General features: G+C 43.1%; 1 protein-coding gene across 20 annotated transcripts in view; it reads right to left on the bottom strand.

Annotated features, from left to right (window-relative positions):
• The window catches only part of LOC139411172 (baculoviral IAP repeat containing 6), a 158844-nt gene that overhangs the window by 125141 nt on the left and 6201 nt on the right, over positions 1 to 27502 (bottom strand). For 16 of the 20 annotated variants that reach the window (XM_071157089.1, XM_071157148.1, XM_071157191.1 and 13 more), the window contains exons 3-19: positions 24530 to 24667; positions 19500 to 19693; positions 19217 to 19337; positions 18842 to 18924; positions 17874 to 18096; positions 17387 to 17553; positions 17208 to 17266; positions 15617 to 17101; positions 9744 to 9893; positions 9207 to 9432; positions 8734 to 8894; positions 3690 to 3821; positions 3378 to 3509; positions 2988 to 3154; positions 2479 to 2612; positions 2117 to 2278; positions 103 to 234 (exon numbers count right to left, since the gene is read on the bottom strand). In XM_071157089.1, coding sequence (XP_071013190.1) covers positions 103 to 234; positions 2117 to 2278; positions 2479 to 2612; positions 2988 to 3154; positions 3378 to 3509; positions 3690 to 3821; positions 8734 to 8894; positions 9207 to 9432; positions 9744 to 9893; positions 15617 to 17101; positions 17208 to 17266; positions 17387 to 17553; positions 17874 to 18096; positions 18842 to 18924; positions 19217 to 19337; positions 19500 to 19693; positions 24530 to 24667 — 3866 coding nt within the window. The remainder of the gene's footprint in view (positions 1 to 102; positions 235 to 2116; positions 2279 to 2478; positions 2613 to 2987; positions 3155 to 3377; positions 3510 to 3689; positions 3822 to 8733; positions 8895 to 9206; positions 9433 to 9743; positions 9894 to 15616; positions 17102 to 17207; positions 17267 to 17386; positions 17554 to 17873; positions 18097 to 18841; positions 18925 to 19216; positions 19338 to 19499; positions 19694 to 24529; positions 24668 to 27502) is intronic. The other 4 variants (XM_071157122.1, XM_071157229.1, XM_071157263.1 and 1 more) reach the window with 1 other exon arrangement.

Raw genomic sequence — 27502 nt, 5'->3', positions numbered from 1 at the left:
ACAAAAACAAGTTACAAATGTGCACACCTACTACATCACACAAGGATCAACAACAAGTATGACAGAGTATGGGTCACAACATCCATGAAAAGCCCAACTCACCTAATACAAAGTGCAAGAAAGCGGGCGCATTTGTGGGCTATACTCCGTCCAGCCTCAAAAAAACACACCCGCACAATGTCGGTCAGCCGTTTCCTTGTTTTCATCAGCAGAGCCTCCTTTCCTTCTCTCAGGCTGGAAGGAAAAGAACCAACATGCTCAATATTGTTTGTACCATGTTGTGCTGCTGCCATGTTGTGTTGTTACCATGCTGTGTTGTCGTCTTAGGTCTCTCTCTGTAGTGTTGTCTCTTCTCATGATGTGTGTTCTGTCCTATATTTTTATTTAGTATTTTTAATCCCGGATCCATCCCCGCAGGAGGCCTTTTGCGTTTTTGTAGGCAGTCAATGTAAATAAGACTTTGTTCTACACTGACTTGTGTGGTTAAATAAAAATAAAATATTAATAAACACACTTCAATAACAGTATGGGTGAATATTTAAACAAAATTGTGATCATTAACGTTAAGAAAAAAATCCCTTGTCCCCCCCCACAAAATGTAAAATCACAGTTATCACAAAACATATTCTTTGCCGTTATAGCCGACCTAGACAATAGGCTAAAAAAGGCCTGGGGAATGTTGTGTAATTTAAATGAAACCAGAGGGAAAGAGGCAAACTTTAGGCTACTCTGATGAATTTGCAAAGAGGCATGCAAGACAAGATCTGCAAGATACAGATGACCAAGACATATGCGCACAGTTCTGCCTGCCCCTCCTCTCCCCCTGCTCTTTGCTAATGATGAGTGTGTATTCAGTCTTCGGGCTGTTGCCTGTAGAATATCCTAGTTTATTCATGAGACCAATGTCGCCTGGATACGGAGGTGTCTTCGGGCCAGTCTTGCGAGCACAGGGTACTTGTCGTTGCTGAGTGGTTGGGGGTGTTTTTGTCTCATATGAAATTACAGCAGGCTACTGGCTCGCCTGCCCTTTCTCTTCGCTAATGATGCGAGTGTGTGTGTTCAGTGGAATGTGGAATATATCCTAGCCTTGATCATTGATGATAGGCCCTAATTTACAGAAGTTGCAAACCAAGAAGTTCGCGAGATACTGCTTTTGATTACCGACAGATAGGTCTAGTGCACGGTTCTGATCTGCCTATACTGTGCCCCTCCCCTCTAGCTCGCTATGAAAGACGCAAGTGTTTGTGTTCTCGGAAGGTTGCAACTAATCAGTCTCCTCCATTCCAAAAATACCACATTTTAGTAAGTTAGTTGAGGAATCAATTATTTTGGAAACTAATCTCCACCACTACATCTTCATTGTTAACAGTGGTAAAACCGGAAGAGAAATGCAAGCGACAGCAGCAAAGTCCAGTATGGCAATACTTTGAGAAGTTAAATGTGAAGGTGGTGAGATGCAAACTTTGCGAGGTGGAATTGAGGTACAGTAATGGTAGTGCAGGGGCAATATGCAACCATCTGAAAGGGACAAACCTTTGCTGGCAACAGCTGCATTGTGAATTCACATGGAATTGTATGTTTTTTTTTGGAGGGGGGCAATAAATCTGGATATTTGTCAAATCTGACATGATTTGTGTGTTCTAACAGGCCTACAATGTTATTAAAATCCGATTTGGATATATTTAGCCGTTTCAGGCTGCATAATATTTAGAAGATGTTCTTTTCAGGTGTAGAACTCCCGTTCGTATAATCAAATTGTATTTGTCACATGCGCAAATACAACAGGTGTGGACCTAGTCAGCCATATAGAAAATCAGTGGTGGTAGTTGAAGTAGTTGATAAGTGTAATGCAGTTGATTGGTGACGACATGAACGATTGGAGTTGACATCCATACAAGCACTATACTCCGATTTGTACCCTTACAGTGTAAAACACACATAAACAGCCTAAATGTAGACTCATTTTGATGGCCGTCTCGATAATCCCCCCCGAGTGGTATTTCCATTGTTTTGGTCTAATTCCATTGATCTCTTTACCGCATGTATAGAGCATCTCTGTATCCCTAAGAATATCTCATCTCCTTCTTGCATCCCACATTCATCCTCTTAGGCCCACCTGCAGGGTCCGTTGGAGTACACTCCAGCCAGCCAGCAGAGGCAGTCCAGGATGAGGCTCTGGGAGTGCTCTGTGCCAGGGCCCTCGTCCGCCCCCTTACACAGCCCGTTCAACAGCTTCTCATGGAAATCTGGAAACTGCAGCATGGCACAGCGCTGGACTCTGAAAAAGACAGGAGCAACATACACACAATTCAGTTAGTTATGTTTTACTACTATGATATAATGAGTATTGAAGTAACAAGATGCATGTCCAATCTCAATAAACTGTGCAAGATCAAGGGAATAACGCATTTTATTAAGGTGTTGGGATTTTACAATAGTTGAGTGTTTTTCGTGAAACAACGGTACTAAGGGCTGCACCTTTCTTTGGGTATGGAGGTCTTCTTAAACCTTCGGATCGTGACGGACACCTCCTGGAGCAGGTCGCAGCCGCGGAGGTTGTCAGGTTTCTTCGACTGAGCAGGAGAATCTGCTTTGGAAGTGGAGGCCTTTTCCTAAATGGAAGAGAGGGGTATTTTAAACACGGAAAACAGTACAGTGTTAGATCAGAGAGGTCCAAGAAGGCTATTTTAAAAATGTAGAGCTGTAAACTAACAGAGAAAATGTCCTTCAAGAATGGGATGTTGCTGGTATGAGGAAGCCACATCCAAGCAATTTGACATTTTCAACTTCTCAATGAGAACCTGGCAATAGCATTATTCTCCCACCAGATGGAGACAAAGGAGAAAGCTACAATCAAGGCCATCCATGCACTCAATTTACACAACTGTACAATCAGTCAAAAGCGCCTCATGTGTGCAGCAGAGAAGGACTACTGAAATAAGCTGATGTAAAATTGCATTAGTTGTCCAATGCTTTGCCCTCAGTACCTTCGTGGCTTGTGCCCTCTGCAGCAGGGTGGAGAGGGAATGGCCCTTGCTGCTCTGAGGCTTGGCAGCGGGCATCCTCACCACCGGCATGGGGCTCTCCTCCATGCCCTTGTCGCTCACCGCCTTGATGTGCACCAGGAACGAGCGGTACTTGCCCCCAGCCATGCCTGCAGGGAGGGGGACAAACCAGCAGAAAACACACTGAAAACATCTAACATACAATACAATACGTACATTGCCAGGGGGGGGGTTCAGATAGAGCAGTGGCATGCAGATCATCTTTCGTCTCTTCAAGAAAAAGTTTGGGAAGACACATATTGGAGTGACAAAAATGGTCAAGGTAAGATTTCTTCAATGTGACTCGATGTAAAAGTTGGCAGATATTGCTACCTTTGACCAGCTTGGGGCTGGTGAGGCTCAGCATCCCAGCATGGCCTGAGAGGTCCAGTCCACTGGCCAACCACACGGGACCACACAGGATATCCTCCTTATGGTCTTCTAGGAAAGTGCACAGCCTGGAGCCTGGAAGAGGAAGAGCAATATTATGAAACTTCTGCTCGGCTGAGGAACCCCTCGGATTGCGGCTTCACCCTCAGAATCACTAGTAACACTAATCATCTACAATGTGGCAACCCAACACACAATAATCAAGTGTCAAACTGCATCTATCAACCCTGGCTGCCTTTCCATGCAGCTTTCTACCTGATGTCTCTTCGATGTCCATGAACTGAATGTCGTCTGTAAAGTCGTGCAAAAGTGGCTGTCCATTCCTCTCCCCATTGGCATGGAGGACATGGGACAGGGGGAAGGAGATCTGTCTGTCAACTGCCGTCTCTGGAGAGAAAAGGAAAGAACAAATCTAATTGAGACAGTAGGCATCTGCAAATAAGATGTGTTAAGCATGATCATAAATGAAACAATCAATATTTCCCTGCACAAGGACTAGTTATCTATGGCAGCCAGTCCTCTTCATTGCAGGTCTCCAGACTGCGACCATTTGACTTGACAGTACGAGTTAAAAACGTTATTGTCGCACTGGTGCGATCTGCACATTCTGCCTGGTCACAATCAAAATGTTGTATTTTGGGGAGAATAAAACCATGAATCTGTCAAACAGCAAAGTGCATTATCCTCATGATTCCCGTAATAAAAAGTGACCGCCCTGCCGACTGCTCAAAACAAGATGGACGCTGCATCCAAGTTGCTTTTTAATATGAATTTACGTTTACTGTATTGTACTATTAGTTTGAGTGTCTTGCTCTCTGCAAAACACTAGCTAGTTGGTCTTAAGAAGCTGGAATATACCGAACACGAATTCCTAATGCTGATCGTCAACTAGCTAGCCTAATGCCATTTAGCTAATGCACTGAGCTAGGGCAAAGAAAAAGTTAACTAATACAGGATGCTAGATCAACATGCTTTTAATTTAACTAGGCAAGTCAGTTAAGAATAAATTCTTATTTACAATGACGGCTTACCCCGGCCGAACCCGGATGATGGTGGGACAATTGTGCGCCGCCCTATGGTACTCGCAATCACACAGGGTGTGATACAGCGTGTTGTTCGTGCAACAGTATGCTGAATCAAGAGAGCCTATAGTATATTCTAAAATCTTTGTATACATGTAACATCTATTCTTATGTAATTAGGGTCCCCTGGAAAACACTGACCAACAATTTGGTTCCTACCAAATTTTAAGTGATATCAATCGCAACCATTTATATTTTCCAGTGAGGAAGAATTGGATGTCATTTTGTATGGTGGAGTACGCAAAATAGGTCAACTTTGAGCATCTTTATCTCTTTAATGTCCTCAACTGGCAGCTTCATTAAATAGTACCAGCAAAACACCAGTCTCAACATCAACAGTGAAGAGGCGACTCCGGGATGTTGGCAGAGTTGCAAAGAAAAAGCCATATCTCAGACTGGCCAATAAAAATAAATGATTAAGAACACAGACACTGGACAGTGGAACTCTACCTCTTCACTGTTGACGTTGAGACTGTTGTATTGCGGGTACTATTTAATGAAGCTGCCAGTTGAGGACTTGTGAGGCGTCGGTTTCTCAAACTAGACACGAATGTACTTGTCCTCATGCTCACTTGTGCACTGGGGCCTCCCACTCCTCTTTCTATTCTGGTTAGCGCCAGTTCGCGCTGCTCTGTGAAGGGAGTATTACACAGCGCTGTACGATATCTTCGGTTTATTAGCAATTTCTCACATGGAGTAGCTTTCATTTCTCAGAACAAGAATAGACTGATTAGTTTCAGAAAAAAAGCACTTTGTTTCTGGCCATTTTGAGCCTGTAATCGAAGCCACAAATGATGCTCCAGACACTCAGCTAGTCTAAAGAAGGCCAGTTTTATTGCTTCTTTAATCTGAACAACAGTTTTCAGCTGTGCTAACATAATTGCAAAAGGGTTTTCTAATGATCAATTAGCCTTTTAAAATCATAAGCTTGGATAAGCTAACACAACGTGCCATTGGAACACAGGAGTGCTAGGTGCTGATAATGGGCATCTGTACACCTATATAGATATAACATAAAAGATCTGCCGTTTCCAGCTACAATAGTCATTTACAACATTAACAATGTCTACACTGTATTTATGATCAATTTGATGTTATTTTAAAATGTAAAAAAAAAAGTGCTTTTCTTTCGCAAACAAGGACATTTGTTTGACCTCAAACTTTTGAATGGTAGTGTACATGCAGAAAGCTGACACCCACCTCTCTTTAATACCAGTAGCCTAGTGGTTAGAGCATTGGGCCAGTAACCGAAAGGTTGCTGGATCGATTCCCAGAGCTGACAAGGTAGAAATCTGTTGTTTTGCCCCTGAGCAAGGCAGTTAACCCACTGCTCCCCGGGGGCCAGAGATGTGGATGTCGATTAAGGCAGACCCCAAGTACCTCACCAATCCCAAGTACCTCACCAATTCAGAAAGGTTGGGTTAAATGCGGAAGACACTCCAGTTGAATCCTTTCCCTTAATAGCGAGGGACAAAGAGAGAGGGGCATAGTATAGGCAGGTCAGCCACCAGGCAAACCGAGCCAGAACTGTGCTATAGGCCTATCTAGCGGCAATCAAAAGCTGTGTCTCCCAATAAAATGCTGTATCTTGCAATTTCTTTGCTTTCCATATCTCGTAACTTCAGTAAAGCATGGCCTATCATCAATGACTAGGCAAGGGTATTGAGAGGAGCGAGATTAAACACTTGGCTCTCACAGTCACACACAGTATCTGCGCATGAGTTAGCAGCGTGGTAGACAGGGCAACAACACAGAGAAGTCGCGCCTTGCGCTTCAACACTCGTAGTTGTTGCAGAAATTGACCCACTCCCATTTCGCTACACCCGCAATAACATCTGCTAAATATGTGTATGTGACCAATAACATTTGATTTGACTGTATAGTTTACTTTCTGCATATACAAAAAAAAAATGTATTCTTAACATTAAGGATCCCAGTTTCACACCCCAAGTCTAAGGGGATAGGTCCATTCTATTTCTGACTGAAATGACACCCCCCCCCCTTATTAAACAACATGTTTTGTCTCAACCAATGGTGGGTAGAACACAAAAACCTCAGATGGTGTAAAGTAGGGTCTAAGCTACAACATATGCAAATATGAAAATCTGAGTTAACAAGTTTAGATAATTGACCTTAAAAAAAGGTTAAACATTATTACAAAGTGTTAATAAAAAGGATCCCTAACAGTCATTCTGATACCCATGTAAAATATAATTTTCAGTCACTAACATATCACCCATAATATTTTTTGGGGGTTGAAAAATGACTCTCTCATGGCTAACTACCAGGAAGTTTGAGTGGGCAGGGAGCTTATAATCATGAGCTCGCCTTTACTGACAGGCCTATGTCAAGAAACTTCGATGCAGTGAGCAGTAAAATCAAGCATTTTTGGTGATACAAAGCAACTCAAACAATTAAATTGTATCAATGACGTCAAAAAACATTTTATACATCTCCTGTTTGGCAAGCCTCTTGTGATGCGGTTCACAGCAGCCCTGACGGATGTGTTGACATGACAAATGCGCCAGTTTTGAACGACCCCCCCCCCCCCCCCTTTGTTCCACGCCAGCTGATGACCTAGCTAGCCAGTAATTAGCTAACACCAGACACAGATGAAAGGGGAAACATCTAAGTATCTTTAAAATGTAAAGTTTACACTATTCATACATGTTATTTGCTGACACCCTACAGTTCAATTTTTGCACCAGTAGATTAGCTACCGAATTATATAATCCCGCCTCCAGAACCCAAGTGTGTCACATGGGGAGGGAGCTAGTAACTTTATGATCAAACTTTGTCAATGTAGAAGCAACATTCATTTTTAATACTTGGGTCATCATACTTTGATCTGGTTTTATTCAAACGACCATTAAACTTTTTAAATGAATTATAAAATAGATAACCCTGTTTGTAAACTTTTAAATGACAAACTCAATTGTTGATCTTTTCCAGTGATGAAGCCATGGATGTCTCATGGTAGGGTGGGGTATGCAAAATGGGTCAACTTTGAGCAGATTCTTCTCGTGAATGTTTTCACATTCAGGTAAAAAATAATAATAAGACAAAATACTGAAAAAATACAAATGTGCAAACGTATAGAAAGTTGTTTAAATCAAAAGGGATGCTGTCGAAAAGAGAATGAATTCAAATGGTTTTACCCTATACGTAATACTAGTGAACATAAAGATGAAGGCAAATTCATCTCTACTGAACAAAAAATAATACATCTACAAACTCTGGAGCCTAGGGACCTATAAAATAGGCAATGCAGATGGAATCATGGAATCCAGACATAAATACTGAATTCAACGATATTCAAAAATGTATTGAAGTGAATAGGGAATTAATTAAATGTATTGATAATTCATACCTTTGCCCAAATGTATCATAAGACATGAACAGAATGCATCAGTGATTCCTATTTCCTGCAACTTTCTGAACAGAATGAAAATTCCTCGTCTGTATGTGCGGTGTCCTTTGCGTAGCAGTTAGCGATGACGCTAATAAAAAGTATTCTGGTAGATGGAAAGGCTTTCCCAAAAAACCTTCTCAATTAAAGTAGCCTGTGCTTGCCTTACAGAATAATATCATGATTATTTGTATCAACCCAGTAGGTATTTGTTTTGAAAATTGGCATCCCATGTGCGCCACAAAAAACTGCTAAACAGCTTCTTGCTAGGTGCACACTGGAATGACTTCACACATTTTTCCCAGACCTCTCCTGATGTGGTTTAAGCATTGTTGTGGACTTCAAGCAACCATTATTTTGTTTTTCTATTAAAAACAGAAACCTGGAAAAACAAAACTGAGAACAGAATTTTGGATAACACAAAACGGAACCCAGCAAAGAATAAAACTGATTTTATAGGGCCCTGGAATATAACAAAAATAGCCTAATTGTCAAACCAAAATTCATGAAAATAGCTGGATTAACTTCTTAATTGAATACCATCTCAGTAGCCCAACACACTTCTTAATAGATCACTTCGACTGACTTAATAAGATTATTACTCCTATTTTTCCTATTGTGTGACGCTGTGAAAAATATTTTTTCGGGTGTGGCCAAATCATGGGCTGGTGTCACAAACTAAAAACGTTTGTGGCACCAGAGCCACCAGGTGAAAATGTTACTCTGGAGTCCTGCATAGTCTATGCTCAAGATACTATATTTAAAAAATTTGCCAAGGCAACATAGAGATAGCGGTGAGTGACCTCACCGTTGACCTTGCCCAGACCTGGGGCCTTGTTCTTCAGCAGGGTGATCTGGATCTGAGGAATGTTAGTGATGTTGGCATTCATGACGAACTTGAAGTCCACGTGGCCCACCATGCAGGCCTTGGGAAGGACCAGTTCAAATACATGCTCGTCCCAGCTGGAGCTACAAACAACAAAAGAAAGCATGGCCGCATTATTCACCTGCTCAAATACTTCCTAAAATCAAGACATCCTAGGCTACTTTTTATTTATTTATAGGAGCATATGAGACTGTTAACATACAAGTTAAAAAGGAACATGTAGGTGTGGTCCTCAATGAGGAATTTAGAATGGGTCTTTATATTCCAAATGTACAGCCATTGTGATTGTATATTAATAGTGTGACGTTTGTGGATAGACTTAAGAGAAATTAGTCACTGACTACACATACTCATAAGGATTCTACTCACACCCATACCCACACGTCCGTCCGTACCTGTCACTCTGCAGCTTCCAGGTGCGTGTGTGCTGGGCGGCGTCTCCATGGTGCTGCTGGTGCAAGTGCTGGGGGTGGCGACGCTGCTGCTGCTCCTGCTGCACCTCCACCCAGCAGGGCGGCACTGTGGCCGAGAAGCGCGGCGTCAGTGTTTCGAAGCGCGTCAGCTCCACCAGCGACGTCAGGCTCTCCACAGCCAACACTTGGTCCACCAGGAGGTCAACTCCTTACCGGGAGTACAAAATATATATATATATAAAAAAAATTAAAGGCCACGGGGATGTAAAGAACTTATGAAACCGGAAAATGTATTGTTGCTATTCCAGTCTGTACAGTATAATGTTGTCAATCAGCATATGATTTCACTGGAAAGAGGGTTCCAATAAGCAATGACTAGTCAGTTATCAATATCCATGAAATATATTGCATAGGTGTTCATAGTCAGCAATGGTGAAATGAGGCAACAGGGCTGCACAGTTGTTGAATGAGCGGAGAAGCAGCAGAGAGGTGAAGTGTAAAGGGGTCTGTGTCTCCTACCTGTGATCCCTGGGCTCGAGGGGTTGGAGGAGGGCTTTGCCCCCTCCAACAGCTGTTCAGCCCCTTTAGAAAGGGGGCCGTCGACAAAAATGTCGCTGTCATCTACATCGTCACACACACCTCCAATTTGAAGGAAATGAAGTTCTCCACCTAGAGGGGGGGTTAGATAACTGCAGTCAGACTTAAAATTCTTAATGTGAAATGGATCCAAAGATTTCAGAAATACATTTCTGTATAGTTGTCATTTTAACACAATAACTGCTCTACCAAAGAAATGGATTTTCCCTTAAAATCAATCATCCCTGCTTGAAGATATTTATATTTTATCATATGACAACTAGGATGTGCACGGTTCTTCAACTATTCGAACAGACTTTGGTATTAGAATACTTTTGAATATAATTTGTGAGAAAAATTAAGCCTATTTTAACACTGAAAAAGCTTTTTATAAATTACAATATCCATGTGACATTGTTACAAGGGTGCACAGTGCCTTCAGAAATTATTCACAACCCTTTACTTTATCCACATTGTTGTTAAAGCCTGAATTTAAAATTGATTACTTTTAGATGTGTCACTGTTATACACACTACCCCATAAAGTCAAAGTGGAATTGTATTTTTTTCTTTACAAATTAATAAAAAATGAAAGGCGGCAATGTCTTGAGTCATCAAATATTCAACCCCTTTGTTGAGTCATTAAATATTCAACCCCTTTGTCATGGCAAGCCTAAATAAATTAAAGAGTAAAAAACGTGCTTAACAAGTCACATAATACGTTGCATGGACTCACACTGTGTGCAAGAAGTGTTCTAAAATGATTTTTGAATGACTACCTCATCTATGTACCCCACACATACAGATAACTGTGAGGTCCCTCAGTTGAACAGTGCATTTTAAACACAGATTCAACCACAAAGACCAGGGAGGTTTTCCAATGCCTCACAAAAGGCACCTATTAGTAGAAGGCAAAGAGGGAAAAAAAAGCAGACATTGAATATCCCTTTGAGCATGGTGAAGTTATTAATTACACTATGGATGGTGTATCAATACACCCAGTCACAACAAAGATACAGGCGTCCTTCCTAACTCAGAGGAAGGGACAGCTAGAGTTTAATGGCTGTGATAGGAGAAAACGGAGGACTGCTCAACAACATTGTAGTGGCGCCACAACAGTAACCTAATTTACAACGTCAGAAGGAAGCCTGTGCTGAATAAAAAAATATTCTAAAACATGCATCCTGTTTGCAACAAGGCAACAAGCAATTCACTTTTTGTCCTGAATACAAAGTGTTGAGTTGGATTTGCCCCCAGCATATTACTGATAACCACCATATTTCCAAGCATAGTGATGGATGCATCATGTTATAAGTTTTCTTATAAAAAATTTAACTAGGCAAGTCAGTTAAGAACAAATTCTTATTGAAAATGACAGCCTAGAAACAGGGGGTTAACTGCCTGTTTAGGGGCAGAACAACAGATTTTTACCTTGTCAGCTCGGGCTTTCGATCTAGCAACCTTTCAGTTACTAGCCCAACGCTCTAACCACTGGCGCCCCTCGTAATAGTTAAGGACTGGGGAGTTTTTCAGGATAAAAAAAAGAAATGGAATGGCGCTAAGCACAGGGAAAATCCGAGAGGAAAACCTGGTTGTCTGCTTTCCACCAGACACTGGGAGATTAATTCACCTTTAAGCAGGACAATAACCTACAACACAAGGCCAAATCTACCATGAATGTTCCTGAGTGGCCTAATTACAGTTTTTACTTAACCATGTTCAGGTCTTTCCATTTCAATTAGATTTGTCTCGCAATGATCAACAACCAATTGGACAGAGCTTGAAGAATTTTGGAAAAAAATTATAATATTATAATTTGTTTTTAGTTTTAAAATGGGCAAATGTGCACAATCCAGGTGTGGAAAGCTCTTAGAGACATACCCAGAAAGACTCACAGCTGTAATTGCTGCCAAAGGTGCTTCTGCAAAGTATTAAGTCATTGAATACTTATGTAAATTAGATATACTACTGTATTTTATTTGTTTATACATTTGCAAAGATGAGTGAGGACAAAAATACTTCATCCATTTTGAATTCAGGCTGTAACAAAATGTGAAATAAGTCATGGGGTCTGAATACTTTCCATGACACTTTAAATGATTCATTACCTCATACCCCTGCACATTCACTCTGTACTGGTACACCTTGTATATAGCCTCGTTTTTATTCTCACTATTTCCTTTATTATTACTTGCTTTTTAACTCTGCACTGCTGAGAAGGGGCTCGTAAGTAAGCATTTCACTGTAAAGTCTACACCTGTTGTTTTCAGCGCATGTGACTAATACATTTGATTTGGTAACTAGTGACGACCGGTAGCCTTCATGTAGCTTGTAGTTTATGTTGGCCAAACCAAGTGGCAAAGTGACTCAATGTGTGTAGCAAGTGGAGAGTTCAATAATGCAATGCATTTTTTTTATTTTTTATGCTGAATGAGGAGAAGGCTATAAAGTGTCGCACAGTATACCGAAAGGTCTATACTTTATCCATACCAGAACATGAAAGAAAACGGTTCTGTACTCGAATTTGTTACATTCAGTACTTCTGTCAAACAAGCCTCACATCATCTACTGATTGAAAGTGCAGCTGAAATCCCCTAGCTCGAGTGCACAGTGGCTGCTCCACTCTTTTCTAGCTCTTTCCCAGGGATCATCAACTCGATTCAGCCACAGGCCAATTCATTTCTTGAGCAGATGGTCAGGACTCGTTTTACTGTGGATATATGGTCAGATGGTCAGTAACATAAACTACAAATAATCTGTACACTGCAAATTGACAACAAGAAGCACAGATATATTTTTAACCAAAACATTTTCAAACCTTGCTTACGTTTGTATACAATCACATACAGCTGAAGTCAGAAGTTTACATACACTTAGGTTGGAGTCATTAAAACCTGTTTTTCAACCACTCAACACATTTACTGTTAACTGACTTGCCAAAACTATAGTTTGTTAGGACATCTACTTTGTGCATGACAAGTAATTTTTCCAACAATTGTTAACGGACAGATTATTTCACTGTATCACAATTCCAGTGGGTCAGAAGTTTACACACTAAGTTGACTGAGCCTTTAAATAGCTTGGAAAATTCCAGAACATGATGTCATGGCTTTAGAAGCTTCTGATAGGCTAATTGACATCATTCGAGTCAATTGGAGGTGTACCTGTGGATGTATTTCAAGGCCTACCTTCATACTCAGTGCCTCTTTGCTTGAATAATGTGAAAATCAAAAGAAATCAGCCAAGACCTCAGAAAAATAATTGTAGACCTCCACAAGTCTGGTTCATCCTTGGGAGCAATTTCCAAATGCCTGAAGGTACCACGTTCATCTGTACAAACAATAGTATAAACACAATGAGACTACGCAGCCGTCATACCCCTCAGGAAGGAGATGCGTTCTGTCTCCTAGAGACGAAAGTAATTTGGTGCGAAAAGTGCAAATCAATCCCAGAACAGCAAAAGGACCTTGTGACCTTGCTGGAGGAAACACGTACAAAAGTATCTATATCCACAGTAAAACGAGTCCTATATCGACATAACCTGAAAGGCCTCTCAGCAAGGAAGAAGACACTGCTCTAAAACCGCCAAGCAAGACTACGGTTTGCAACTGCACATGGGGACAAAGATGGTACTTTTTAGAGAAATGTCCTCTGATCTGATGAAACGAAAATAGAACTGTTTGGCCATAATGACCATCATTATGGTAGGAGGAAAAGGGGAGGCTTGCAAGCCCGAAGAACACCATCCCAACCGTGAAGCACGGGGGTGGCAGCATCATGTTGTGGGGGTGCTTTGCTGCAGGAGGGACTTGTGCACTTCAAAAATAGATGACATCATAAGGCAGGAAAATTATGTGGATATATTGAAGCAACATCTCAAGACATCAGTCAGGAAGTTAAAGCTTGGTCAAAAATGGGTCTTGCAAATGCACAATGACCCCAAGCACACTCGCAAAGTGGCATAAGGACAACAAAGTCAAGGTATTGGAGTGGCCATCACAAAGCCCTGACCTCAATCCCATAGAACATTTGTGGGCAGAACTGAAAAAGCGTGTGCGAGCAAGGAGGCCTACAAACCTGACTCAGTTACACCAGCCCTGTCAGGAGGAATGGGACAAAATTCACCCAACTTATTGTGGGAAGCTTGTGGAAGGCTATCTGAAACATTTGACCCAAGTTAAACAATTTAAAGGCAATGCTACCAAATACTAATTGAGTGTATGTAAATTTCTGACTCACTGTGAATGTGATGAAAGAAATAAAAGCTGAAATAAATCACTCTACTATTATTCTGACATTTCACATTCTTAAAATATAGTGGTGATCCAAACTGACCTAAAACAGGGACTTTTTACTAGGATTAAATGTCAGGAATTGTGAAAAACTGAATTTAAATCTATTTGGCTAAGGTGTATGTAAACCTCAGACTTCAACTGCATATCTATCTATTATGCTTGGGAATACTTTGAAACAGATTTTCTAAATTAAAATAATTTGGAGCTGATTTGCTGGGGTTTTTACAGTCTTATGTCCAAATTATTAGAATTTTTTTTAATCACCCGCAGGCCAAATTCATGCTAGCTCCACACTCATGCTGCACAGTAGTTAAGACACTTGAATAGGGCCTCCCGGGTGGCGCAGTGGTTAAGGGCGCTCTACTGCAGCGCCAGCTGTGCCACCAGAGACTCTGGGTTCGCGCTGAGGCTCTGTCGTAACTGGCTGCGACCGGGAGGTCCGTGGGGCGACGCACAATTGGCCTAGCGTCGTCCGGGTTAGGGAGGGGTTAGCCGGTAGGGATATCCTTGTCTCATCGCGCACCAGCGATTCCTGTGGCGGGCCGGGCGCAGTGCGCACTAATCAAGGTTGCCAGGTGCACGGTGTTTCCTCCGACACATTGGTGCGGCTGGCTTCCGGGTTGGATGCGCGCTGTGTTAAGAAGCAGTGCGGCTTGGTTGGGTTGTGTATCGGAGGACGCATGACTTTCAACCTTCGTCTCTCCCGAGCCCGTAGAGGAGTTGTAGCGATGAGACAAGATAGTAGCTACTAAACAATTGGATACCATGAAATTGGGGAGAAAAAGGGGTAAAAAAATAAATACAATTTAAGATACTTGAATAATGCAACACGCCATGTAGAAACTATTAATTACTGTTTGCAAAACATTACAGTAACTTCCAGCTTTGTAGGCTAACTTCCTTGCTACCTTACAGCTGAAGCTAACATCAATTCACTACCCGAGTACTTGCAAACCATAATGCAAAGTTAGTTACAAGTTAGCTAGTCTTGGCTGAAGCCAAGTTGCCTTAGCTACTGCATCTCTCTCTACCTCCCTCCGTCTGCAGACTTCAATCTCACACACACACCGGCTCCGCTGCAGCAATAGCGCAGCAGCCTCTCTCCCTCGCGCAGCAGTGCTCAGGTTAAAAACGCAAGTAAAAACATAAAAATAATAACATTTATTTAGAATATATGATATTCTACAAAAATTCATGATACTATTCCAATAGTGAAATGATTTAAAAACCCCACTTGTTTCTTTTTCTACTTTCAATAAATGCCAGCCTGCAGCACAGACTGGAAAACAGCTGGTGGACCAAGCCACACAAATGCTCAAAAACAAACCTGACTCCCTAGAACACATTACCCCCTCCAGGCTTCGCTCACATGTCTCACACACACAGGTCATCTTTTTTCATTGTTGTATCATATATAGTAATCACTTATCCAGGCGTTGGCAGATTATTACAATGATAGTACAACATCATCTGCACAATTAAAACCTGGGGAATCTGCCTTAGACTCTGAGTCATTCCTCACCTTTAGTGCAAGCGCACAGGCGGTCAGTCCCGGAGCAGTAGGTGACAGAGACGAAAGGGTCAATCTCATCCACCGTCCCATCCGTCTTGGGCGGCTCCACTTTGGCCAGGACCTCCAAAGTGGAAAGGTCTAGGATCATTATGTACCCTGCCTGAGTGGTGATCACCAGGTGGCCCAGTCCAGCCACATCTGCCTGCTTCACCTTGGTGCTGCTGGTACCAGTCCCTGGCCCACTGCCAGACCCATGGCCGCAGCCAGAGCCATTTTTAAACCCACGTTGAGGTTTCTCCTCTGAGGCCTCCTCGCTGTCGTCCTCCCTCCCGTCCAGCACGTCTGGCGGAAGCAGGATGAGGGAGGTGACGGCGTCCCGAGGGTCTCTGATGTGCTGCACCTTGATAGGCTCCTCCTCCAGAGTGACAATGCGGGTGGAGTAGTTGAGCTTGTAGAGGGCCAGGTAGCCTCCACCCCCACAGCCTCCCAGGGCCCTGGACGGCTGTTGCTGCTGCTGGTCAGGCGGGGGCAGGATGAGTGGGGTCTGAGGGGGCGAGGCGGAGGCGAGGGCTTCGTGTCCGTTGGCCAGTGTGGGCAGGGGCTGGAGCTCTCCCTTGCGGCGGCTGCAGAGGGCTGAGTGGAGGCGGTTGAGGTTGTTGAGGACCTCCACCTGGTTGATGGCACTGAGAGACTCCACAGAGCAGGGCTGTAGCCCCACCAGCAGGTGCACGCCGTCTGAGCAGGGCGTGATGGAGTCCACGTAGAGGTTCTCCTCCTCCAGCTGCTTGGGCAGCCGCAGACACTGCACCAGGGCTCCCGGCCGCGGCGCAAGCGAGCTCCACTTGTCCCCGTCCAGGGTGGCTAAATTGGCGGCAGCGTCTGCAAACTGCTGGATGTAGGTAATGGGCGGGTCCTGGAGCAGCAGCTGCTCGTGGGTGTCAAACTCCATCTCGATGATCTGCGGCACGGAGAAGCCCTCCTCATGCAGCCCCTTGCTCATTAGATTGTTCATCTGGGCAAACACCTTGCCCGACGACTTCTCCTCCGACTCCTTGAAGCTGTAGAGCAAGAGCACGGGCATAGTCCTGCGCACGGTGGGTGCGGCCGAGTTGGGCGAGCCCAGCTCCAAGGGAGTGAGGTTACAGGACTCTATCTCCATGGGGCCCTGGTCAGGCACGACATGGGGAGGCTCGGGGCCCTGAGTCCTGAGGGGGCCGTCCATGGAGCGGCGGGAGGAGGGGAGTGGGGCAGCAAGGTAACTGAGCAGGCCTCCAGCCAGCAGGCAAGGGAAAGGAATGTTGTGGTGCTCTTCCTTGGCCTTGTCGGCCTTGGCCTGGGCCAGGGAAGGGTTAGCACCCAGCTCCTCCAGGTCCTTGACTGTGTCCTCCAACACGCTGGCCACAACCTCCCACTGGAGTTTCTCTGGCTGCTGCAGGACGCTGAGCGCTGTCACACCCAGGCTCACCTCCATGCTCTCCCTCTGGGACGGGTGGCCTGGGAACAGGAAAGACACAAATAAATGCGATAGGCCATCTTATGGATACCTAGAAAGTAGTCTACGGACTGAAAGAATAAGAAGATTTGAAGAGTGACTTCATACCCGTCACGGACTCTGATCTGGAATGCTCTTCACTGTCAGAGTCCTCCAACTGGTCATCACTGGCAGAGAGACAAAGAAAAAGAGGTCCTAACAGATTTCCTTTATTTTACACATACACTTAACACAACTCCATTTAAACTCTCATTGACTAGGTGTGCATAGAGTGTGTCCAGTAGTACCTGTCCCCCTCTAGTTTTGGTATGTCTGAGCAGCTTGAGGAGTCCTCTAGCCAGGCTAAGGTGGGCCTCCTGGACTCCTGGGTCCCCAGGGCCTGCTCGCTCCCAGACAGAATCAGCTGTCGCAGGATCGCCGGGTCGTAGGGGTTGATTTCAAATTTCAAGTGCACCTGAAGGGAAAGCAAAACCAATCATGAATCGTCAAATCAAACATGAGAAATAACAACAGGCACATAGAGATACATGTATTATTTATTCATGCTTTCATAAGTTTTATGTATCTCAATAAAGTCTGACATCCAGGACTCACGCTCATGCAACCCAGACACACACCAAAAGCATAGCATGGAGGCAGACATCAGCAAAACTCTACTTCTTTACCCAATGACATTACTTTGAAATATTGACTTCACCAGTTCCCCTAGGGCCAGATGAAACCTTCACGTTGTCATCACTGTATCATATTTCCCACCACGCCGCGCAGCCTTACCTTCATGAGCTTGGACACGTCCCAGATGCAGATTTTGCCACGCTTTGTGGCGGCTGCCAGGAAGTGGGGGCAGCTGCCGAAGCCGTAGCAGGCGATCTTATCTGAGCCGTCGGGGGTGGGGAACTGGGCAGGGCTGGTGGCCAGAGTGACGGACAGGGGCACGTTCTGAGTGTGCTCACCCTTCACAAAGGGACAGTTGGGGGAGTGACGCTCGTGCTCGGACCTGACGAGAAGGCGGAGGTCATGGTCATTATGTTGTTTAGAGGTAAATGAATGTGCGATCTGAATGTTCTGTGGTGTGTGTGTGAGAGAGAGAGAGAGAGAGAGAGAGAGAGAGAGAGAGAGAGAGAGTGCTGAGTGATTAGTAGTTTGTTTGGTCGGTTCCATTTCAGTTAAATTATTTAAAAGTAGTCACGGTTTGAGATTTGATTTAAATGCATTAAAAGGCAATATAAAATAATGACATTACAATGATTTTAGAGCTTTTTAAAAGTGCCCGTCCAGAGATCTGTATATAATGACGAGATGCTCATGCCCACCCTGAGAATGGGAGTCGTTGTCCCAAAGGCAAGGTTAGGTCCAAAATAAACCAATAGAAATGCATTGGGATTATTTTGGACAGATTTTGTTAAAGAGTGTAACCTCTCGCTTCGCCTCTTCCCCTCTGACCCGTGTCCGAGACTGAAAAAAATGGTGCAATGGATTATGGTGACTGTAGTTAATTACCACCTTTCTGCGCTGAACTAGGCTGAATATTTGCTTAATAAAAACTACAGCACCAGCATCTCACATAGCTCAAGAGTTGATTTCACTTGTGAATGATTGGATTTCTCTCTAGAGAACGAATCGTTAGGACAACAAAAACAGCCCCGAAATTAATGAATTCAAGTAATTGAACCTAAATTCTATTATAATCCCCAAAATTAACTAAATGTTGGTTAATCGCTCGGCACTAATGAGTGACTCACCATGGTTCATCAGTGGGCTCCCAACACACTAGGCAGACACTGCATGTGAAACACATTGCCCTGTCATCACCGGTAGAGGCAGGCTGCAGAGAGAGAAAAGGAATTTCACAACAAGAAGGAACTCCAAGCCAAGCATCATGAGGCTCAGCCATACACAATATTTAAAAAAAGCTAATCTTTTACACTTTATGTACAGAAATTATGGCTCTTTATACTGCATCAGCAATAATGTGCCATGCAGCAACTTGGGTCTCAAACTGCATGCAAACTAGTGTGTGCGTGCATGATAAACATGTAATTGGAGGATCAAATGTACATTTTTCTTCACTATGCAAGCATTAGAGGGAGAGATGATGGGAGAGGTGGTGTCCTTACACTGCCTACCTGGTGGTAAAATCCTGCTTGGGCCATGGGGTCAGGCTGTGCCCACCTGTACCCGGCATGGGGCCACGACATGAACGTTTCTCTCCTATTTGCCTCACTGTACATCAATGATCTGAAAGACAGACCGCAAGGGTCAAACTTGACAATAAAGAAATACAGGAAAAACAAAAGGAAGGAAATACATCTGATTAGTATTGGGGAGATGAGGTTATTTGAGTCATTTTAACGCCTCTGGTGCATTATGGGATTTGTCATGGTTTAAGGTCCTGCTCACCTATCTACAGAGCGCCCTGGGCCCACCCCCAGCTCAGGCCGTGCACTTGGTAAGAGGTAGGAGAGCCTGTCCATGATGGACGAGGCCACAGACAAGGCAGCGACGTTCTGGTTGATCTTCTTCAGCTCAGTCACGATGGCACTGGCGACCAACTTTAGCACATGGTGTGGAAGATGAAACGTCACTGTTGCCCACTGGAGAGGGACAGACAGTGTTAGAGGGAAAAGGATAGAGCAGTGTCCAGCGAGCCTAGTTGAATTTTTGTAGTACCGCATCCAATCCCTGCTGGTACAAATAAAATTGAAACAACCATGGTTTGCCTTATTTCCTATATATTATACAATGTATGCAATTATGTGAGGTCAGTTGGAAAGTGAAAATTAATTATTGGGACAGAAGTGGATGGTTACATGATTGTGAGTTAAGAAGGAAAAGAGGTTGGACGTTGGTAAACTTCCAATATCAGGCCTTGGTGTATTTATTTTAATACAAGGGAGAGAAGAAAAAAAACATTCACAATATAGGTACGTCACGGTATACCAAGATAAATCACTGGGCGCTAAATGAAATAGTGCAACAGCAAAGTGATTTTGATGTAACAGAGTGCTGGTTGGCACTGAAGGCCAGTGGAGAGGATTCTTCTGCCATGGTTCTCAGCAATGGAAGCTATGGAACCAGTGGTAAAATAACGTGCATGAGTAAACAGAGTCATGTCTGGGGTAGGGTTTAATAGTGGGAACCGAGTTAGAGACTTCAGACAGTTCCCTACCAAACCCATTCCCCGGGATAAATAAACCGGTAAATTACAATATATCATTTATATGGACAGCATGATGTGAAACGGAACTGTTATATGCAATGTCTTAATCTGGCTTCCCACTGTAGGGTAGGCCTACCTACTTTTATTAATTCACCTGCGTAAAGCTTCAATAAAACTAATGCCACCGAGGAAGAAAACTACATCTGCAAGGGCAAAATTGAAGCCTGTTTCATCCGGACCTACATCCATGCAAGTGATGCAATGCAAGTGTATAGAGGGGGCTTCAGCAAGAGAACAGGGGGGTTTAGCGGCAAAACGTTCTAGAACGATGCAGTCTTACCTCAAGGCGATGTAAGCACCGGATGAAATTCGAGCAGAAATTGCCGCGAGGGACAGCTTCTCCTACCATGCTATTGCAGACAGTATTGCGGTACACACATCTACCATATCGGCCAGGCTGTTCCAAACGTGTGCTGCAGTCCAATTTGAACATGAGCCCTTTCCCACTCTTCCATCACAGACCTCCGACTTGCTAAAGTTATGTGCAATCTTCCTCACTTCCTCCACTGTGCTGCACAGATCCCTTTTCAGCTCGTAGCCTACTGGGTGTCTTCTTCAACATCAACACAAAGTTTATGTTGCCATTTAAATGTATTTTATGCCGTGGCATAAATATATATATATATTTTTTTTTACCTTTATTTAACTGGGCAAGTCAGTTAAGAACAAATTCTTATTTTCAATGACGGCCTAGGAACAGCTGGTTAACTGCCTGTTCAGGGGCAGAAGGACAGATTTGTACCTTGTCAGCTGGGGGATTTGAACTTGCAACCTTTCGGTTACAAGTCCAAATCTCTAACCACTAGCTACCCTGCCGCCCAATGTATGCTAGCCTAAGTGTATTTGTCCAACATTCTACTTTGTCAGGTGTTGATTTATTTAACTATCATAAAACAAAACCTTGCAAGATTATTGATGACTCTTGCTTTAGAATTACATGCTTTAGAACGACACTTCCTGTTTTGGCGGGAAATACCACGTTACCCAGGAGAAAAGTTATTTATTCTTGAAATTGAACATTTGCCCTAGTCTGGAGTAACTCACTGGTTATAGAACAAGATTATCTTACAAAGATACACACATCCCTGTTAAATAAGACTGAACTAGTAGGTCACCCAGTCCTATGTGAGTGAGAGCTTAATCTCTCTACAGAGGTGTGTTTAAAATCTTTGGAGCATAGCCAAAGGGCGGGTGTTGTGCTGCATGGCAGGAACACAACAATATACGAGGGAAAGGCAGAGAACAATGGTGAGACGGAAATGGATTTATAAACTAAGATGTTCATAAAAAATTTGTATAAGAACAAATATCATTTTCTTGTGGGCGTTTTATGGCAGGCAGGACGCATATATATTAGACATCGAGTGTGTCACACGTGGGGAGTCAAAGGCTAATGTTGAACTTGGACCAGCCTCACCATCCACCAGTGACTAGCAGATTGGACTCCAATTGGAGTCAGTGTAATGGATGATGGTTTGCTGTAGAAGCACACTGGCAGGGAGGCCCACAGAGGCAGTGGTAAGGCAGCGTCCTCAGCCCTAGGCAGCCCAGCACATACCAGGAGATACACATCCAATTCTGGAGGAGGAAGTAAAGGGGTGAGTAAATAGGGAATTCCCAGTGCCTTGGCTTTCACATTACACACCGATAGCTTTCTGGCCAAACTATGCATTGAGGGAGGTGGGGGTGATTTTAAGATTGACATTCTGATTTGTTTTAGCCCAGGTTCAATTACACAGAGTGGGCATTGGGACAGAAGCGGTGCTCGTCCCCCTGCTCTGGCTATTAAATATGCCGATGAGGTCTGCAGTTTCTGCTCTTTGTCGCAGACTGCAGTCAGGTCTCAGGATCTCACCGGCACTGAAAGAGAGCGCATGTACGCATAATCAAAGAGACAAACGCAATGTCACACAACCACAGTCTTTCCTCTTTGTTAGACCTGCACTGAACATAAAGGAAACTGGTTTGGGAGTGTGTGGGGAAATTATAAGCCGATTGAAGAATCACCGTTTTTGCTAGAACCAAAACCGCACTTATCCATCCACAGAGCAACACGATATCAAGGAAAGCAGAAGGCTACCAAATTACAAATCACACGATTAGGGCTGGCACAATCACCGTATAACTTGTCATCGACAGTTAACGATAAACAGTCATGAAAATAAAATAAAACATCATGAACATTTTAAAAAAATTGTGTGGAACAAACAGAAGGATGGCCGGGCACCCGTGTAGTTGAGTCGCATAAAAATAGAATGAATAAAAAAAGGCTAGGAACCTCTAACACCGGCATTTTGACTGGGAAACTCATGGGTACCCTCGCAATGGCTGCCTGGTATTGTGATTCAATCATTTTCAGGGTAATGCATCATTTTCATTCAAATGAACTTATGTGGCTCATGCAATGGGATTTATTTTTTGTAATGTCAGTTGAATGAACAAATCACAAAACATATTGATGGGAACTCTCAGTGCACTAAAGTGCGACCAAGTTGGTCACATATGCAAGAAAATATTTGGCTGTGCTACTAGTTTTATTTTGGGAGCACTGTGTGACTATGAACTAAATATCCCAGATGCGTGTTTCTCTAGGGCACTCAGAAACAACTAAGTGCAGATTTGTTAGGGTCATGGTTGCACAACCGTTACAGCGTACACGGCTTGCTTTTAAAGATCTGACCCATATTACCGGCGCAACATTTTGATCCAATATCTGATTGCCGCTTTTACATCCCTAAACCATCTCATTGGCCATTCTAAAACTACTCGCGCATCATTAACCATTTGTTTACACTTTGTTCAGTCATGTTACCTCCTTGGCTAACTAGCTAACAACCTGGTAACTTTACCAGTATATCCAAACATTTGGGGGCACAAACTGAAAAGAAAAGGGATATCTTCTTCAGGAGATCAATGATCATAGCAATGAACACATGTTGTCATCACAATCCTGATTATTATGATTTATTTAATTTTTAAATTCAGTGTAATTCACCAAAATAGTGTTTTTACTCGATGTACAAACCTAATATTCCACAAATGACTAATTTCATTGACAGGTAATTGTATCAACATTTTAGAAATGTGTTTGTCGGGCTGTTTGTCGGGCACAACAAAAAGTAGCTAGAATTCATATAGACCCAATATAAGCTGTATCTCAATCAATTACATTTCATGTGGTGCTCCTAGCTTATTTTGTATGTTTCTTTTTTCCCCCTTTTTAAAATTGGGAGTGCTACCAACTAAACATATCAATTTAGAGCCCTCTGTAAACTTCCTGATTTTACTTCCTGCTTTGCTTCAAAAGCTACACTCGCAATGGCCGCCAGTCCACCCATTATACGATCATTGACTTGAACGGGGACGCCCGTTCTATTCATTACATTTCTATGGCAGCATATGCAGTCAGGAGGACAAAATGAGTTTAAAATTAAAAATTAAAAAACAAAGGTAACCAAATTGCTGTGACCACTCATTTGGCCAATAACCGTCACCCAAAATGTCATGACCGTCACAGCCCTAGACACCATATAGGCCTAGACTAAATACCTAAAATTAGCATTCCCATTTCAATCCCTCAGTACCTTTTAATTAAAATAGCATCCTCTTTAGTCTCCTTTGACTTTGTTACACACTGCTGAAGAACTGGCATTCCCTGGCGTGAGAGCTGTTATATCTGAGCAACACCTCAGCCACAGGAGATGACAGCTCTGGCCCAGCAGCAGACACTGCTCTATCAGCTCCCTAGCATAGCACTGATTAGAATGTGTCAACGAGCTACGCACACTATACATTAAACGTAATGCATTTTCGTGTAAGTCTGACTGCTGCGAGCAAAATAACAGTAACTGACTGTCAGCCCGACTAATAAGAGCTGGCAAGTTTTGAATAATCAAAAGCAAATTTCCTAATGTTTGCACTGCTGCACAGTCAATTAACAAACTTGTTCAACCTCTGGCATACTCTCTAACAGGTGATTGACGACTTGCGGTGTCACAGTACAAACAGAGATGTGTTATGTTAGACAACTGAAGTGAACCGCTACACCTGCTTGGTGCATTTGTCTAACACTATTATCTGTGACAATTCTGACAATCTGCAGTGGAAAGACATAACAGCAGAAAACACCATAACAGCACAACATGAATATGGGTTAGTAGGCAAGTTGTGACACGGTTCGCCTCCTCCCAGAGCGCTGAGTGTGACTCACCTTGGCCACTTTGTGATTGGCTGCAGTCTCGTGTGAGGTATTCTTCAGTCCTTCTTTGAGTTGAGCGATGAAGATGTCGTAGCCCTCTGTGTTTGACACATCTACCTTCTCCAGGCAGGCAGAGAGCATCTGCTGAGCCTGCAGGGAACACCCACAGAGATCCACACTCACGCCATAGTACAAGGGGTAGAGACACAATGGGTTCACTGATGGAACCAAGACCTTTTTACACAAGGTCGTATGCCAATTGTTGTTGAAGTTGTTGACTCATTAGAGTCTGAGTCACCATTCAGATCTCAAATTACATAAACCATTCACAAATGTTACATTAAAAAACATTGTTCTCATTGTCCTGTAAAACTCACTAGGCTTGCTAGTAATACGATTGATTTTCCTGAATAACTTCTAATGCAGCATTATCCACTGCTAGCTGACATGGAGATGCGGTCAATACTCATTAGATAGAGCCTTGGAGAGATGGGCAGATCAGAGAGGACAAAGCAGGCAGGCAGGTGGGAGTTAACAGTAACAGACTGCTGCAGGAGAGGAGGAACAGCCTGGGCAGATCAATAATACTGGCAGCACAAAGTACACACAGCCATACCCACAGAGGGCAGCAGCCCACAGGGGTTATCGTTTCAACCAGTCTGACCATGCCATGTAACCACGGTCAAATTCATAGACTGAGCTACAAATGCAAGGACTGGGAAGGAAAAAAATAGATACTCCACTCAGCAGGTGGGTCAACAAATGCAAATTGGCTGTGCAACAGGGCGGGAAAGGGGTGTCTAAGAAGAAAACAATTTTACTAAATATTATTACATAAGGCAACTCTTGCCCCTCCAGTAAAACATCGGGGCACATGCACTGGCATGCAGCCAATATCAATATTGGGACACCTTCAGAGCATTTCAATGAGGAACAAAACATGGTCTTGGCTGTGAGGAGCAACTAATCCTGGGAAACAGGCAGTGTGTGCTCAGATCTACAAAGCGCCTGTGGTGTGATGATTAAATCATCTTCAGTCTCTCAGAGGAATGACGAGGGGATATGGCTGAGTACATAGGCCTGCTGTCTGTGCGCAGCCTGTAATGATTTAGACATGGGGCACATATAAAACAGACAAAGGTCATAAAGTAAAGTAAGCCTTGCTTTGAAACCAACGGGTTTGCAACAGTCAAGGTTTACAACGATCTGGCTAACCTCGCTGTGAATTTTGATGGGCTGGTACGTCAAGAAACTGTTTAAATAAATAAATAATGTTGGTCAGTGTTTATCAGGCAAAGGGAAACAGTTTCCAGTGCCTGGTCAAATTCATGGGTGTGAACGTTTAAACGAAATTGAATCTTTAAGAAATGACCTCACAACTCAAGTAAACCATTGACAATGGCTCCGTATCAACTGCAATCATTTCTTTAATCTGCACTGATGAGCGCCTCATATCCGTGGCAAATAATTAGAAAGATGCATAGCGGTTCTTACTAATGTTATAGCCTTGTTACGTTAGGTAGGATTACTTATTTTTCCCCCCTTAAATGAAAGGCTGCTAGTGCTATTTGAGCCTCACAGCTACTGAAACGTGTCTCAATAACACTTCACTGTTTACTCCCATTTCCACGGGGTGTTATTACCTGTATAATGGGAGTTTAGACATACAGTTAACAGCATTAAAGTGTAAGATTAAACTTCATGGACAGGCTTTTGTTAAACATGAAACAAAGTACGCCCTAGAATAATGAATAGGATATTTGCCTTCATCAAAATAATGTTTCTGCCTAGGGGGGGGGGTTTAACCTATTGTAAATGGCAAAGTATAGCAGCTGGCAAAAAAGAACAAAATAAACGAGACATGTCTATTATTCCAACACTAAAGCTCGTGGTTGGAACACATATCACTACTTTAAAATCACCAGTCTATTTATGGGCTGGCGTGGTTACATGTGGTCTGCAGTTGTGAGGCCGGTTAGACGTACTGCCAAATTCTCTAAAACGACATTGAAAGCGGCTTATGGTAGAGAATTGAACATTCAATTCTCTGGCAACAGCTCTGGTGGACATTCCTGCAGTCAGCATACTAATTGCATACTCCCTCAACATCTGACATTCTGTTGTGTGACAACTGCACATTTTAGAGTAGCCTTTTATTGCACCCAACACAAGGTGCACCTGTGTGATGAGCGTGCCGTTTAATCAGCTTCTTGATACGCCACACCTGTCAGGTGGCTGGATTATCTTGGCAAAGGAGAACTGCTCACTAACAGGGATGTAAAAAAATGTGTGCACAAAATTTGAGAGAAATAAGCTTTTTGTGCGTATGGAAAATTTGGAGAATATTTTATATCAGCTCGTGAAACATGGGAAAGTTGAGAGTCGCTAATGCACATAATTCACAACGTTAACGAAAGTTTGTCTTCGGGACAACATTTCACCTGCCGTTCACATCCCTAATAGTAGCCTACATTAATACATTCTACAATTACAATGTATTGGCAACTCAGCAATAGAAACAACAAGGCTTTCAATTAAATTATAAATTGCGGTCTCTTTGCGCATGCCTTTTCAAGAAACAGTTGGGATACCACAATGGGTCCAATTGTACCTGTCTGTAGGCTATATTGAATAACCAGAAGGGGAAACGATGTGTTCAAACAGTTCAATTTAGAAATGTTATGTAACCAAGTCCTACAGATACGACAGCCAGAGATAGACAATGAAAAAAAAGATGCACAACGTCATTCATTATTTTGGGGACATAATGACTGAGTCCTAACTTTATAGTCACCCTCAAATTTTTCTGCAAATCTCATAACGAGATGCGTGATTTACATGAAAGTCTGAGGAACTTGCAAAGGCCAAGAATTGTCACACTCATTAAAACAAATGAACAGGAGTGGTGGATTCTCCACAGTTAGCATGTGCGCTCTCACAGTGGACCAGTTTTTCTACATTACTAAACATGCCTGTCGTCAGGTT

Source organism: Oncorhynchus clarkii, chromosome 1 (genome assembly GCF_045791955.1).
Source record: "Oncorhynchus clarkii lewisi isolate Uvic-CL-2024 chromosome 1, UVic_Ocla_1.0, whole genome shotgun sequence".
In the NCBI taxonomy this organism is placed as follows: domain Eukaryota; kingdom Metazoa; phylum Chordata; class Actinopteri; order Salmoniformes; family Salmonidae; genus Oncorhynchus; species Oncorhynchus clarkii.
Note: the sequence above shows the minus strand (reverse complement) of the source record. Positions and strands in the feature narration are given on the sequence as shown.